The following is a 15,098-nucleotide window of genomic DNA, read 5'->3' as shown; positions in this document are numbered from 1 at the left end:
TAGAAGAACAGAGAAAAACTACAAAAATAACCATAAAACAAGTAACAAAATGGTAATAAATACATACCTATCAAAAATTACTTTGAATGTAAATGGACTAAACACTCCAGTCAAAAGATACAGGGTGATAGAATGGATAAAAAAGCAAGACCTATCTATATGCTGCCAACAAGAGACTCACCTTAAACCTAAAGACACCTGCAGAATGATCATGAAGGGATTGAAAAGCATTTATCATGCAAATGGAAGTGAAAAGAAAGCCAGTGTAGCAATGCTTATATCAAACAAAATAGACTTTAAAACAAAGACTGTAACAAGAGACAAGGACACTATATACTCATAAAGGGAATGATCCAACAAGAAGATACAATGATTGTAAATATTTATACATCCAACGTGGGAGCACCCATATACATGAAAAACTAATAACAAACATAAAGGAAGTAATTGATAGTAATACAATAGTAGGGGACTTACACCCCACTTACATCAATGGACAGATCATCTAAACAGAATCAAAAAGGACACTGAGGCTTTGATACATTGGATCAGATGGATCTAACAGATACATTCAGAACAGTCCATCCTAAAACAGCAGAATGTAATTCTTTTCAAGTGCACATGGAACATTCTCTGGAATAGGTCACATGTTAGGTTACAAAACAAGTCTCAATAAATTCAAAAATACTGAAGTCATACCATGCATCTTTTCTGATCATGACACTATGAAACTAGAAATCAACTATAAGAAAAAAATCTAGAAAGAACATGTTAAGGCAGGTTAAATAACATGCTACTAAACAACAAACAACGAATGGATCAACCAAGAAATCAAAGAGGAAATCAAAAGATACACCGGGGGGGGGGGGAAGGAGTTAAGATGGCAGAGGAGTAGGGGTCCCCTTTTTCAGCTGGTCCCCTGAGTCGACCTGGATAGGTACCAGACCATCCTGAACATCCACAGAATCAGCATGAGACGCAGGAAGATACATCTGGATCTCTACAAATGAACATCTCCAGCGCTGAGTACTGAGGTACGAAGCGGGGAGCTGTGAAACCGTGCACAGATATTGGAAGATAAATGGAAGGGGGAGGGAGCCGCCGAGTTTGGGCACTGGGAAGCGGTAGCCACCTGCACGGGGGAGCAGGCGGACTCGGGGAGTGGACCACGAGAGAGCAGACTGAGACCGTGAGCCGGGAGCGTGCACCACCAGACTGAAACGGAGCTCCGGTGCGCTCACTGGAACCAGACTGAGACCGGGAGCTCCGGGGAGCACGGGGGCGGCTGGTAGTGTTAGAAACACAAAGGACAGAGACGCGACGGCCCTGGAAGTGAGGGCTGGGACGCCGGCTGTGGGGCGCACATCCCGGGATGCTGCAGGGTTGAGCAGCACCAACAGTAACAGAGTTAAAGTGGCCAGAACATCAGTGGAGAATGGGCCGCAATCCCTCTGTTCTGAGACAGAGGCTGAGATTCGGCCGCTGCTGCTCTGACTCTCAGAAGAGCCACAGCAAACCGCCAGGGAAAGCGGCCAGAGAACAAAAGCCTGGAAACACCGGCTCACAGTGTGCCCATCCCCATCCCCCCTCCCAGGGGACACGGAGACTCTACCCAAACAGGGTTGCCTATCGGTGGGGCAGGCCCCTCCCCCAGAAGGCAGGCTGAAAAATCAAGAAGCCCACATCCCTAAGATCCCTATAAAACAAGGGCGCATAGCCTGGGTCCCACTCAATAATTTGGGCTCTGGACAACCCTGCAACCTCTCCTCATCAGAATGACGAGAAGGAGAAATCCCCTCTCAGTAAAGAAAAGACAATGAGTCTGTAGCCTCTGCCACAGAACTAATGGATACGGATATAACCAAATTATCAGAAATGGAGTTCAGAGTAACAATGGTCAAGATGATGTGTAGACTTGAAAAAAGTATTAACGAAAATGTTAATGAGAACATAGAATCTCTAAGGGTGGAAATGAGAGCGAATCTGGCAGAAATTAAAAATTCTATGAGCCAAATGCAGTCAAAACTAGAGGCTTTGATGGCCAGGGTGAATGAGGCAGAAGAACGTATCGGCGAATTGGAGGATGGGTTAGTAGAAGAGAAAGCTAAAATAGAAACTTGGCTCAAAAAAATTCAATCTCAAGAATGTAGGTTACGGGAGATTACTGACTCAATGAAACGTTCCAATGTCAGAATCATTGGCATCCCCGAGGGGGTGGAGAAAAACAGAGGTCTAGAAGAGATATTTGAACAAATTGTAGCTGAAAACTTCCCTAATCTAGCAAAGGAAACAAGCATTCGTGTCCAAGAGGCAGAGAGGACCCCTCCCAAGCTCAACCATGACAAACCTATACCACGTCACGTCATAGTGCAATTCGCAAATATTAGACCCAAGGATACAGTATTGAAAGCAGCCAGGGCAAAGAAATTTCTCACATACCAAGGCAAAGGGATCAGAATTAAATCAGACCTGTCTACACAGACCTGGAATGAGAGAAAGGGGCGGGGTGGGCATTTTTAAAGCTCTTTCAGAGAAAAACATGCAGCCAAGGATCCTTTATCCAGCAAGGCTGTCATTCAGAATTGATGGAGAGATAAAGACATTCCAGAATCGCCAGTCATTGACCAATTTTGTAACCATGAAACCAGCCCTACAGGAGATATTAAGGGGGGTTCTATAAAGGTAAAAAGGCCCCAAGAGTGATACAGAACAGAAAGTCACAGCCGATACAAACAAAGACTTTACTGGCAACATGGCCTCATTAAAATTCTATCTCTCAGTTCTTAGTGTCAATGTAAATGGTTTAAATCCTCCCATAAGATGCCACAGGGTTGCAGATTGGGTAAAAAGAAATGACCCATCCATTTGCTGTCTACAAGAGACTCATTTCGAACCCAAAGATGCATTCAGACTGAGAGTAAGGGGATGGAGTACCATCTTTCACGCAAATGGACCTCAAAAGAAAGCTGGGGTAGCAATTCTCATATCAGATAGATTGGATTTTAAATTAGAGACTATAGTTAGAGATGCAGAAGGGCACTATATTATTCTTAAGGGAAGTATTCAACAAGTGGATATGACAATTATAAATATATATGCCCCCAACAGGGGAGCAGCAAGATACACAAGCCAACTCTTAACCAGAATAAAGAGACATATAGATAAAAATACATTAATAGTAGGGGACCTCAACACTCCACTATCAGAAATAGAACACCCTGGCAAAGACTAAGCAAAGAATCAAAAGCTTTGAATGCCATACTCGACGAGTTGGACCTCATAGATATATATAGAACACTACACCCCAGAAGCAAAGAATACTCATTCTATTCTAATGCCCATGGAACATTCTCAAGAATAGACCATGTTCTGGGACACAAAACAGGTCTCAACCGATACCAAAAGACTGAAATTATTCCCTGCATATTCTCAGACCACAACACTTTGAAATTGGAACTCAACCACAAGGAAAAATTTGGAAGAAACTCAAACACTTGGAGACTAAGAACCATCCTGCTCAAGAATGATTCGATAAACCAGGAAATCAAAAATCAATTTAAACAATTTATGGAGACCAACGAGAATGAAAACACAATGGTCCAAAACCTATGGGACACTGCAAAGGCAGTCCTAAGGGGAAAATACATAGCCATCCAAGCCTCACTCAAAAGAATAGAAAAATCTAAAATGCAGTTTTTATATTCTCACCTCAAGAAGCTAGAACAGCAACAGAGGGACAGGCCTAATCCACGCACGAGAAAGCAGCTGATCAAGATTAGAGCAGAGATCAATGAATTAGAAACCAGGAGCACAGTAGAGCAGATCAACAGAACTAGAAGTTGGTTCTTTGAAAGAATAAATAAAACTGACAAACCACTGGCAAGACTTATCCAAAAGAATAGAGAAAGGACCCAAATTAATAAAATTATGAATGAAAAGGGAGAGGTCACAACCAACACCAATGAAATTGGAAGCTTTTATCAACAGCTTTATACCAATAAATTAAGCAATCTGGAAGAGATGGAGGCCTTCCTTGAAACCTATAAACTACCAAGACTGAAACAGGAAGAAATTGATTTTTTAAACAGGCCAATTAATTATGAAGAGATTGAAACAGTGATAAAAAAAAACCTTCCAAAAAACAAAATGCCAGGGCCTGATGGTTTTCCCGGGGAATTTTACCAAACATTCAAAGAAGAAATAATACCTATTCTCCTAAAGCTATTTCAAAACATAGAAACAGAAGGAAAGCTACCAAACTCATTCTATGAGGCCAATATTACCTTGATCCCCAAACCAGGCAAAGACCCCATCAAAAAGGAGAATTACAGACCAATTTCCCTAATGAATATGGACTCCAAAATTCTCAACAAGATCCTTGCTGATAGAATCCAATAGTACATTAAAAGGATTATCCATCATGACCAAGTGGGATTCATCCCTGGGATACAAGGGTGGTTCAACATTCGCAAATCTATCAGTGTCATAGATTTTATCAACAAGAAAAAAGCCAAAAAATCATATGATCCTCTCAATAGATGCAGAAAAAGCATTTGACAAAATACAGCATCCTTTCCTGATTAAAACACTTCAGAGTGTAGGGATAGAGGGTACATTCCTCAATCTCATAAAAACCATCTATGAAAAGCCTACAGCAAATATCATTCTCAATGGGAAAAGCTGGAAGCCTTTCCCTTAAGATCAGGAACACGACAAGGATGCCCACTCTCGCCACTATTATTCAACATAGAACTAGAAGTCCTTGCAAAAGCAATCAGACAACAAAAAGGGATAAAAGGTATCCAAATTGGCAAAGAAGAAGTCAAACTGTCTCTCTTCACAGATGACATGATACTCTATATGGAAAACCCAAAAGACTCTACTCCCAAACTACTAGAAGTTATAGAGCAATTTGGTAATGTGGCAGGATATAAAATCAATGCTCAGCAATCAGTTGCATTTCTATACACGAATAATGAGACTGAAGAAAGAGAAATTAGGGAATCCATCCCATTTACAATAGCACCAAAAACCATACGTTACCTTGGAATTAACTTAACTGGAGACGTAAAGGATCTATATTCTAGAAACTACAAATCGCTCTTGAAAGACATCGGAGAAGACACAAAAAGGGAAAAATATTCCATGCTCATGGATCGGAAGAATTAACATAGTTAAAATGTCCATGCTACCCAGAGCAATCTACACTTTCAATGCTATCCCAATCAAAATACCAATGACATTTTTCAAAGAACTGGAACAAACAGCCCTTAAATTTGTGTGGAACCAGAAAAGGCCCCAAATTGCCAAGGAATTGTTGAAAAGGAGAAACAAAGCTGGGGGCATCACAATGCCGGATTTCGAGCTGTACTACAAAGCTGTGATCACAAAGACAGCATGGTACTGGCACAAAAACAGACACATAGACCAATGGAACAGAATAGAGAACCCAGAAATGGACCCTTGGCTCTTTGGACAACTAATCTTTGATTAAGCAGGAAAAAACATCCAGTGGAAAAAAAGACAGTCTCTTCAATAAATGGTGATGGGAAAATTGGTCAGCTACATGCAAAAGAATGAAACTTGACCACTCTCTCACACCATACACAAAGATAAACTCTAAATGGATGAAAGACCTCGATGTGAGACAGGAATCCATCAAAATCCTAGAGAAGAGCATAGGCAGCAACCTCTACGACATCGGCCACGACAACCTTTTTCATGACACATCTCCAAAGGCAAGAGAAACAAAAGATAAAATGAACTTGCGGGACATCATCAAGATAAAAAGCTTCTGCACAGCCAAGGAAACAGTCAAAAAAACTAAGAGGCAGCCCAACGGAATGGGAGAAGATATTTGCAAATGATATTACAGATAAAAGACTGGTATCCAAGATCTACAAAGAACTTCTCAAACTCAAGACATGAGAAACAAACAAATCATAAAATGGGCAAAAGATATGAACAGACTTTTCCAATGAAGACATACAAATGGCTAACAGACACATGAAAAAATGTTCAGCATCATTAGCCATCAGGGAAGTTCAAATCAAAACCACACTAAGATACCACCTTACGCCAGTTAGAATGGCAAAAATTGACAAGGCAAGAAACAATTGTTGGAGAGGATGTGGAAAAAGGGGATCCCTCCTACATTGTTGGTGGGAATGCAAGTTGGTACAGCCACTCTGGAAAACAGTGTGGAGGTCCCTTAAAAAGTTAAAAATTGAGCTACCCTATGATCCAGCCATTGTACTACTGGGTATTTACCCCAAAGATACAGACGTAGTGAAGAGAAGGGCCATATGCACCCCAATGTTCATAGCAGCACTGTCCACAATAGCTAAATCGTGGAAGGAGCCGAGATGCTCTTCAACAGATGACTGGATTAAGAAGTTGTGGTCCACATATACAATGGAATATTACTCAGCTATCAAAAAGAATGGTTTCTCAACATTTGCTGCAACATGGACGGCACTGGAGGAGATAATGCTGAGTGAAATAAGTCAAGCATAGAAAGACAATTATCATATGGTTTCTCTCATCTATGGAACATAAGAACTAGGAAGATCGGTAGAAGAAAGGGATAAAGAAAGGGGGGTAATCAGAAGGGGGAATGAAGCATGAGAGACTATGGACTCTAAGAAACAAACTGATGGCTAGAGGGGAGGGTGATGGGGGAATGGGATAGGCTGGTGATGGGTAGTAAGGAGGGCACGTATTGCATGGTGCACTGGGTGTTATACGCAACTGATGAATCATCGAACTTTACATCAAAAACCAGGGATGTACTGTATGGTGACTAACATAATAAAAATATATTATTAAAAAATTCAGAAAAAAAAGATACACGGAGAGAAATGAAAATGAAAAGAACAGTTCCATATCTTTGGGATACAACAAAAACTGTTCTAAGAACTTTATAGCAACACAGGCCTACCTCAAGAAGCAAATAAATCTCAATGTCCTAACCTTACACCAAAATGAACTAGAAAAAGAACAAAGAAAACCCCAAACCAGTAGAAGGAAAGAAAATAATATAGAAATTAAAAATAGAGCAGATCAATGAAACCTGGAGCTGCTTCTTTGAAAAGATCAACAGAATTGGTAAGAGCTTTCAGCTAGACTCATAAAAAAGAGAAGACTCAAACAAAATCAGAAATAAAGGAAGAGAAATAACAGACACCACAGAAACTGAAAGGATTATAAGAGAGTATTATAAAAACTTATATGTCAACAAATTGGAAAACCTAAAAGAAATGGATAAATTCCTAGAAACATATAACCTACCAAAACTGAACCAGGAAGAAATAGAAAATTTGAACAGATTGATTAACAGCAATGAAATTGAATCAGTAATAAAAAAAACTCCCCCAAAACAGAAGCCTAGGACCAGACAGCTTCACAGGTGAATTATATCAAGCAATCAAAGAAGAGTTAATACCCATTCTCCTCAAGCTATTCCACAAAATAGAAGAGGAAGGAAAGCCTCCAAATTCATTCTATGAGGCTAGCATTATCTTTATTCCAAAACCAGATAAAGACACTACCAAAAAAGAGAACTACAGGCCAATATCTCTGATGGACATAGATGCAAAAATCCTCAACAAAATATTAGCAAACCGAATCCAACAATACATTAAAAAAATCACCATGATTAAGTGGGATTTGTTCCTGGGATGCAAGTATGGTTCAATATTCACAAATCAGTCAACATGTCACATCAACAAGAGAAAGGATAAGAACCGTATGATCGGGGCGCCTGGGTGGCACAGCGGTTGGGCGTCTGCCTTCGGCTCAGGGCGTGATCCCGGCGATCCGGGATCGAGCCCCACATCAGGCTCTTCCGCTATGAGCCTGCTTCTTCCTCTCCCACTCCCCCTGCTTGTGTTCCCTCTCTCACTGGCTGTCTCTATCTCTGTCGAATAAATGAATAAAATCTTAAAAAAAAAAAAACCGTATGATTTTAATAGATGCAGAAAAAAACATTTGACCAAGTATCCCTGCATGATAAAAAAACCCTCAACAAAGTAAGTTTAGAGGGAACAAACCTCAACATAATAAAGTCCATAGCCAAAAAAACAAAACAACAACAACCAAAAAAAACCCCAACCAACCAAACAAGCAGAAAACCCCACAACTAATATCCTCACTGGTGAAAAACTGAGCTTTCCCCCTAAGATCAGGAACAAAACAAATATGTCCACTTTTGCCACTTTTATTCAACATAGTACTGGAAATCCTAGCCACAGCAATCAGAGAAGAAAAAGGAATAAAAAGCATCCAAATTGGCAAGGAAAAAGTAAAACTTGCACTATTTGCAGATGATCTGATTCTCTATAAAAAACCCAAAGACTCCACCAAAAAAACTACAGTAAGGTTGCAGAATACAAAATCAATATACAGAAATCTGTTACATCTTTATACACTAATAATGAAGCAGCAGAAAAAGAAATTAGAAAAGCAGTCCCATTTATAATTGCACAAAAAATAATAAAATATCTAGGCATAAACTTAACCAAGGAGATGAAAGAGCTACAAGCTGAGATCTACAGAACACTGATGAAAAAAACTGAAAATGACACAAACAAATGAAAAGATATTCCATGCTCATGGATTGGCATAACCAGTATAGTTAAAATGTCCATACTATCCAAAGCAATTTAGAAATTTAATGCAATCCCTATCAAAATACCAACAGCATTTTTCACAGAACTAGAACAGACAATCTTAAACTTTGTATGGAACTACAAAAGACCCTGAATAGGTAAGCAATCTTAAAAAAGATGAACAAAACTGGAGGTATCACAATCTCAGATTTCAAGATATACTACAAAGCTATAGGAATCGAAACAGTATGGTAGTCGCACAAAATAGACACACAGATCAAGGGAACAGAATAGAAAATCCAGAAATAAACTCACAATTACATAGTCAATTAGTCTTTGACAGGTAAGCAAGAATATGGAATGGGAAAAAGTGTATTTAACAAAGGGTGTTGGGAAAACTGCACTAGCTATATGCAAAAGAATGAAACTGGACTACTTTCTTATACTACATACAAAAATAAATTCAAAATAGATTAAGGACATAAATGGGAGACCTGAAACCATAAAAATTCTAGAACAAAGCACAGGCAGTAATTTCTCTGACATTGGCCCTAGCACCAGTTTTCTAGATATGTCTCCTGAGGCAAGGGAAATAAAAGGAAAAATAAACTATTGGGACTATATCAGAATTAAAAGCTTCTGCATAGCAAAGGAAACAACAAAACCAAAGGCAACCTACTGAATGGGAGAAGATACATGTAAATGACATAATTGGTATAGGGTTAGTATCCAAAATATATATATAGGTCAACACCAAAAAATCCAAATAATCCAATTAAAAAATGGGCAAAAGACATGAACAGACATTTCTCCCAAGACAACATAAAGAGATGCTAAACTTCTGAGCATGTGAGCATGAATGCACACATACATACACACAATGGAATATCACTTAGCCATAAAAGAGAATGAAATCTTGCCATTTGCAACAGCATGGATGGGTATAGGGAGTATGATGCCAAGTGAAATAAGTCAGAGAATGACAAACACCTTATGATTTTACTCATATGTGGAATTTTAAGAAACAAAACAAACAAAATGAACAACAAAAAAAGATAAAGCAAAAAATACTCAACTATAGAGAACAAACTGGTGGTTACCAGAGGGGAGGTGGTTTGGGGGATGGGTGAAATGGTGAAGGGGATTAAGAGTACACTTATCATGATGTGATGTAGAGAATTGTTGAATCGCTATATTGTACATCTGAAACTAATATAATACTGTATGTTAATTAAAAAAATACTGGAGATGGGGAGGTAGGTGACAGTGTAAACAAGGTTGGCCCTAAACTAGTAATTTTTAAAGCTGGGTATTGGGTATATAAGGGTTCATTATAAGATTCTATCAATTTTTCTGTTTGGAATTCTCAGTAATAAAATTTTAACTAAGATCACTAAAAAAAAAGAAAAAAAAGATGCAGGGAGGTGAGAGGGTATTATAGAAGGAACCAATACTTTTTGAGCACCTATGTGTCAAGTTTTACGCTGGCATTTTACATATTAACTAATTTAGTTTTTACAGCAAACACTGCAACAATTCGAGTATTTACAAAGTTGGAAGAAGTAGGAAGAGACAAATTAAGTGTAATCTGACCTCTCAAAGACATCATCTTTCCAAGCACTTTTAAAAACTGATTTGAGATCATATTGTACATATAAATTTGCATTCTATTTTTCTGTTGTCATTATAGTGTAAGCACTTCTCCATGCCATCGGAAATTCTTTAGCATCTATTTAGCATATATTTAAAAGGTCGTGTTGAATACTATAATATACTTGGTTACTATATATTTTGATGTTTGGGTGGGTGGTTTTAAACATCTTTTTATAAATACCCTGAGATACACATTTTTATGCATAATTTTTTTTCTTTATGTTTCCTTTTTCACCAGAGCCCATTGCTTGAGCTGGGAATTGCTGGGTTAAGTAAATGGTGGGGGCATTTTGGATACATACTGCCAAATTATTCTTTCAGAGAGAACATACCAATATAGACCCACACTAGCCATGTGAACAATATGGCCAACTCTCTGCTCCTATGTCAACTAATTTTAGCCTTTTTAGGGATCTAATTAGAGAGCTTAATGAATCTGGCAGGATGAGAATTTTTATTACCAAATCATAGGTTAAGAAACTAAGGTTCAGAGAAGTAAGAGGATATGCTACAAGTCCCACTGGTGCCATGTTCTAGAAGTTGTACCAGTGTCCTTTTCAAGATCCTCCTCTTTTTCCTTCCCTTGCTAACTCTCTAGGAGACATTCTAATGAACAAAAGGAAATGAAAAGCAGAGGTCTGGAGTATCTAGAGACCATAATCTAGAGCTGTTTAGGCTTCCCCTAAATCTAATACCTACCTACCAAGGTGTGACATGCAAACTTGCCAAGTTTGGGGAGGAACAGACTCATCTACCATGTTTATGTAAGATTTCAACCCATTTCTTTCAAATATTGATGGGTTAAGCATCTGAAAATTCATAAATCTACAGATTTTTTTTAAAAGATTTTATTTATTTATTTGACAGAGATAGAGACAGCCAGCGAGAGAGGGAACACAAGCAGAGGGAGTGGGAGAGGAAGAAGCAGGCTCATAGCGGAGGAGCCTGATGTGGGGCTCGATCCCATGACGCCGGGATCACGCCCTGAGCCGAAGGCAGACGCTTAACGACTGCGCCACCCAGGTGCCCCCATAAATCTATAGATTTTTAACAAGAGAATGACTTAAAGAACACAAGTTGATTGCTGTATCAAACAACTAGAGCAGTCCTATATTTCTAAGGTACGCAAAGAACATTTATAAAAAATGACCACACACTAAGTATAAATCATATCTTAGAACATGTCAAGGCACTGATACCAACTACTGTCTCATGTACTAATATCTTATTTACTACTTTTTCAGAGCACCATGCAATTAAGAGGGAAAGGACAATGGAATAGGGAGCATGGACACAGACCTTCAGACATATGGCAATGTCAAAGATGGCATTGTACCTCCATGGGGGAAAGGTGGGACTATTCAATTAATCATGCAGGACACTTATCCATATGGAAGAAAATTTAACTGGATTGCTAGCTACTTCATTATAGTACCAAAACACAAAAGTCAATTCCAGATAGGTCTAAGGTTTAAATGCAAAAGGCAAAAACTTTACCAGTTTTAGAAGAAAATATAGGAGGATATCATATGATCTGGGGATAAAGTTTTCTTTAAAAGATATAAAAAGCAACAATCAGCTGATAAATTCAAATACATTAAACTTAAGAATTTCTATTCATTAAAAGACTAGGAAGAACATTGCAAAGTCAAGTTACAATGTACAAGGTGTCTGCAACATACGTAACTGACAAAGGAATGGTATCTAGAACACATTAAAAAAAATCTATAAATAAGAAAAAGACCATCAACCCAATAGGAAAATAGGAAAAAGGTATCAACAGGCCTTCTACAAAAGGAAAGATATTAATGGTGACTGAACATAATAAAAGGAACTCAACACTTAGTATTTTATATCCACTAAATTGGTGAACATTAAGAATTTCCTCTGTGCTAAGTGTTGGTGAGCATGGGGATCAATATTCCCCTTAGAAATGGATGGGAATGGTATAAATTGGTACAACCACTTTGAAAAACAAGTTGGCATTTTTTTCTTACAAATTTGCATTCTCTCCTACATAATTTGCATTTCTCTTCCCTTAAGTACCTCCTAGAAAAATTCTTGGACATATTCACAGGAGACACGAGTAAGAATATTTGTAGTAAGTATTTATTAGTGCAAAAAATTTGTAACCCTAAATGAATCAAAAATGAGCAGAGGGGACCTTTATTTTTAGTCATTTAGTTGAGAGAGGAAGGACAGATAACAAATGGCTGGAGAGGGGGCATCGAGTTTCAGGAAGGTTTCTTTCTTGATATAGTTATTTCAACTTTGAGAACAGAGGTTCTGTCAGTGCTTCCTATCCTCCTTTGTTGTTGTACAAGCCGCCTTGCACATAAGAGGTTATTAAATAAGGGTGTGTGGCATTGAAGTGAGTTTCAAGTCTCTAGACTCAAACATATGAAACAGACTGCAAAGCTCCAGTGACTCCTGAATCACCTATGACTGTTAGTCTATGTTATTCCTTATTTTCCCTTCTTAGTGGGGGGGGGGGCATCACAAGCTGACTTTTCATCCAATCTCTAAGGCTCCGAAAAGGTGGCCCTTGACCATATTTAACAAAGCATTGGAAAATGGGTTGCATGTCAGTAGGGACGACCAATGAGGTAAAATGACTTACCTTGACTCTTTTGCACTTAAGTCCACATCATCATAGATAATAACTTCCTGAGACCTAAGTTCTGGGGTCAAAATAGTCCATTATTAGGTATGGTTTATACAATCCCTTGCTTTCCAAATTACCCACAATACCCAATTATCAGGTGCATCCCCATGTCTGTTTTATCAAAATCTGATCATAGAACATAGATGGGCTGGAAGGATCAAAGAACAAAAAGAATTTCCATTTGGGAAGAAATTCAACTGAGAGATTAAAAAAAATAGTGGCATGCCCTAGTATCTCAAACACAGACATATACATTTATATCAGTTTAATTTCATGAAGATTTTCAGAAAGTATGAGTTGCTGAAAGGATCATTTTTAGAGTAGGTTGCCATCATCCTGGAACTGGACAAAGGTGTTCTACTTCTAGAATATCTTACTATAGCTAGAATAGTAAGAGGGCTTTTCCTAATTCCTGGGGAAAAAGTTTAAGTAGAATATTCATATTGATTTTTCTTCCATTATTTTTATTTCAAACCACTGACAACTGCTCTTCCATAATAATCTTGCATAAAATTGAATCTTAGTGCATAATCATAATTAGACATTTTCGGTTTAGGATATTCACATTCTTTGGTGCTCTACACAGAATTCCATAATGCTTTAGGAGGTGGGGGAGGGTAGAGAGAGAGGGAGAGGGAGAGAGAATCTTAAGCAGGTTGCATGCCCAGTTATGGAGCCCGATGCGGGGCTGATCTCACAACCCGGAGATCATCATGAGCTGAGCTGAAGTCAAGAGCCGCCCAGGTGTCCCAGAATTCCACAATGTTTAAGTGACTCACCACCTGAATGAGTTTGAGACCTCCTGGTATAATTATTCATAATTTATACTTCATTGTTTATAAATTTGGGTGGGAGTACAATGCATGCCTACTCTAAGTCCGCTTTTTATATGGACCAAGGGAGTTTTGGGAGACCTGTGATTTTACCAGGTTTATTTATATAACCTTCATTGGTTATTCAGTACAGCAAACTCATGTTTCTGGAATATAATATACATTTGAATTACCTAATCAGAGTGAACTCAAAGTACCATCATGGCTAGAGCTAACAAAAACCAACAAACAATGCAGCCCTCTTTTATTGACAGATTAAACTTACTGAACATGTATTGAGATCATATTACATATCAGGCAATATGCTAATTTGTGCACTATTGTTTTTACAGCAAAGAATATTCCAATGACCCATCCTTGATGCAATTAGTATGTGTACTGCAATGTGATCCTGCCCAACTTATTACGTCATAATTAGAGTGGCTTGACTGTCAAATCCTTCAAGAGGCCATCTGGTATAACGTAAAATACACAAGCTTTGTAATCAGAGAGACTTGAGTACAAATCCCAGATCACTAAAGTAAGGATGTGGGTCCTAGAGCCTTCCTAAAAAGATTATATCTATTTTTCTGGGATTTTAAGAGGGCTGGTATACAGTAGGTACTTAAGAAATGTTACTCATCTTCCCCAAAGTAAGTAATACTGTTGTGTAAAATGTCTTCTTTGATTTTTACGTATCAGTTTTTCATTAAATGTGGAACGAAGGAAGGATTACTACTTCTCTTTCCTTGCCCCTGAATATGTTAATGCTGAGTAGTCTTGCACCAGCAATGAGTGAACGTTACTTACCTAAATCAGGCAGTGAAACTGAAAATGCACTGTAGATTGACAAAAGACACAAAACGGTTACGGAAAAAAGCCAGGTTCAGAGAGATTAGTTGATCCATCTCAAATAACACATTGATGACTAGGTTTCTTGATGCAGGTGTGTCCAGGCAAAGACGTGAAGCAAACCTTTCCTACAGCTTTGTTCTGGTTAGCCTTCTCGCTTCCATACCACCATTCAAAATGAGCTTACGTATCCCCAGGGACTGCCCATTATCCACTCCCCCTTTCGTAACTAGACAACCTCAGGCTCTGCCTTTGTCCACCCACAAAATCCTGTTTTTGCCGTCTAACCTTCCAAGATGCCCCCCAAATACAGGCATGCCTCGTTTTATTGAACTTTGTTTTATTGCACTTGATACATACTATGGTGGTTTTTTTTAAATAAATGGAAGGTTTAGGACAAACCTATCTCAAGCAAATCTATCAGCGCTATTTTTCCAACAGTCTTTTCTTACTTTGTGTCTCTCTTATATTTTGGTAAATCTCATAGTATTTCAAACTTTTTCACTA

The 15,098-nt window shown here is 38.4% G+C and overlaps 1 protein-coding gene across 4 annotated transcripts in view; it reads right to left on the bottom strand.

Moving 5' to 3' along the window:
- FYB2 (FYN binding protein 2) overlaps positions 1-15,098 on the bottom strand; it is a 130,779-nt gene that overhangs the window by 12,460 nt on the left and 103,221 nt on the right. For all 4 annotated transcript variants that reach the window (XM_048220448.2, XM_048220449.2, XM_048220445.2 and 1 more), the window contains exons 14-15: positions 14,550-14,578; positions 12,883-12,943 (exon numbers count right to left, since the gene is read on the bottom strand). In XM_048220448.2, the coding sequence (XP_048076405.1) occupies positions 12,883-12,943; positions 14,550-14,578 (90 nt within the window). The remainder of the gene's footprint in view (positions 1-12,882; positions 12,944-14,549; positions 14,579-15,098) is intronic.

This window comes from Ursus arctos, unplaced genomic scaffold (genome assembly GCF_023065955.2).
Source record: "Ursus arctos isolate Adak ecotype North America unplaced genomic scaffold, UrsArc2.0 scaffold_12, whole genome shotgun sequence".
NCBI classification, from domain to species: Eukaryota; Metazoa; Chordata; class Mammalia; order Carnivora; family Ursidae; genus Ursus; species Ursus arctos.
The sequence above is the reverse complement of the archived record's forward strand: the minus strand, read 5'-3'. Positions and strand labels throughout refer to the sequence as shown.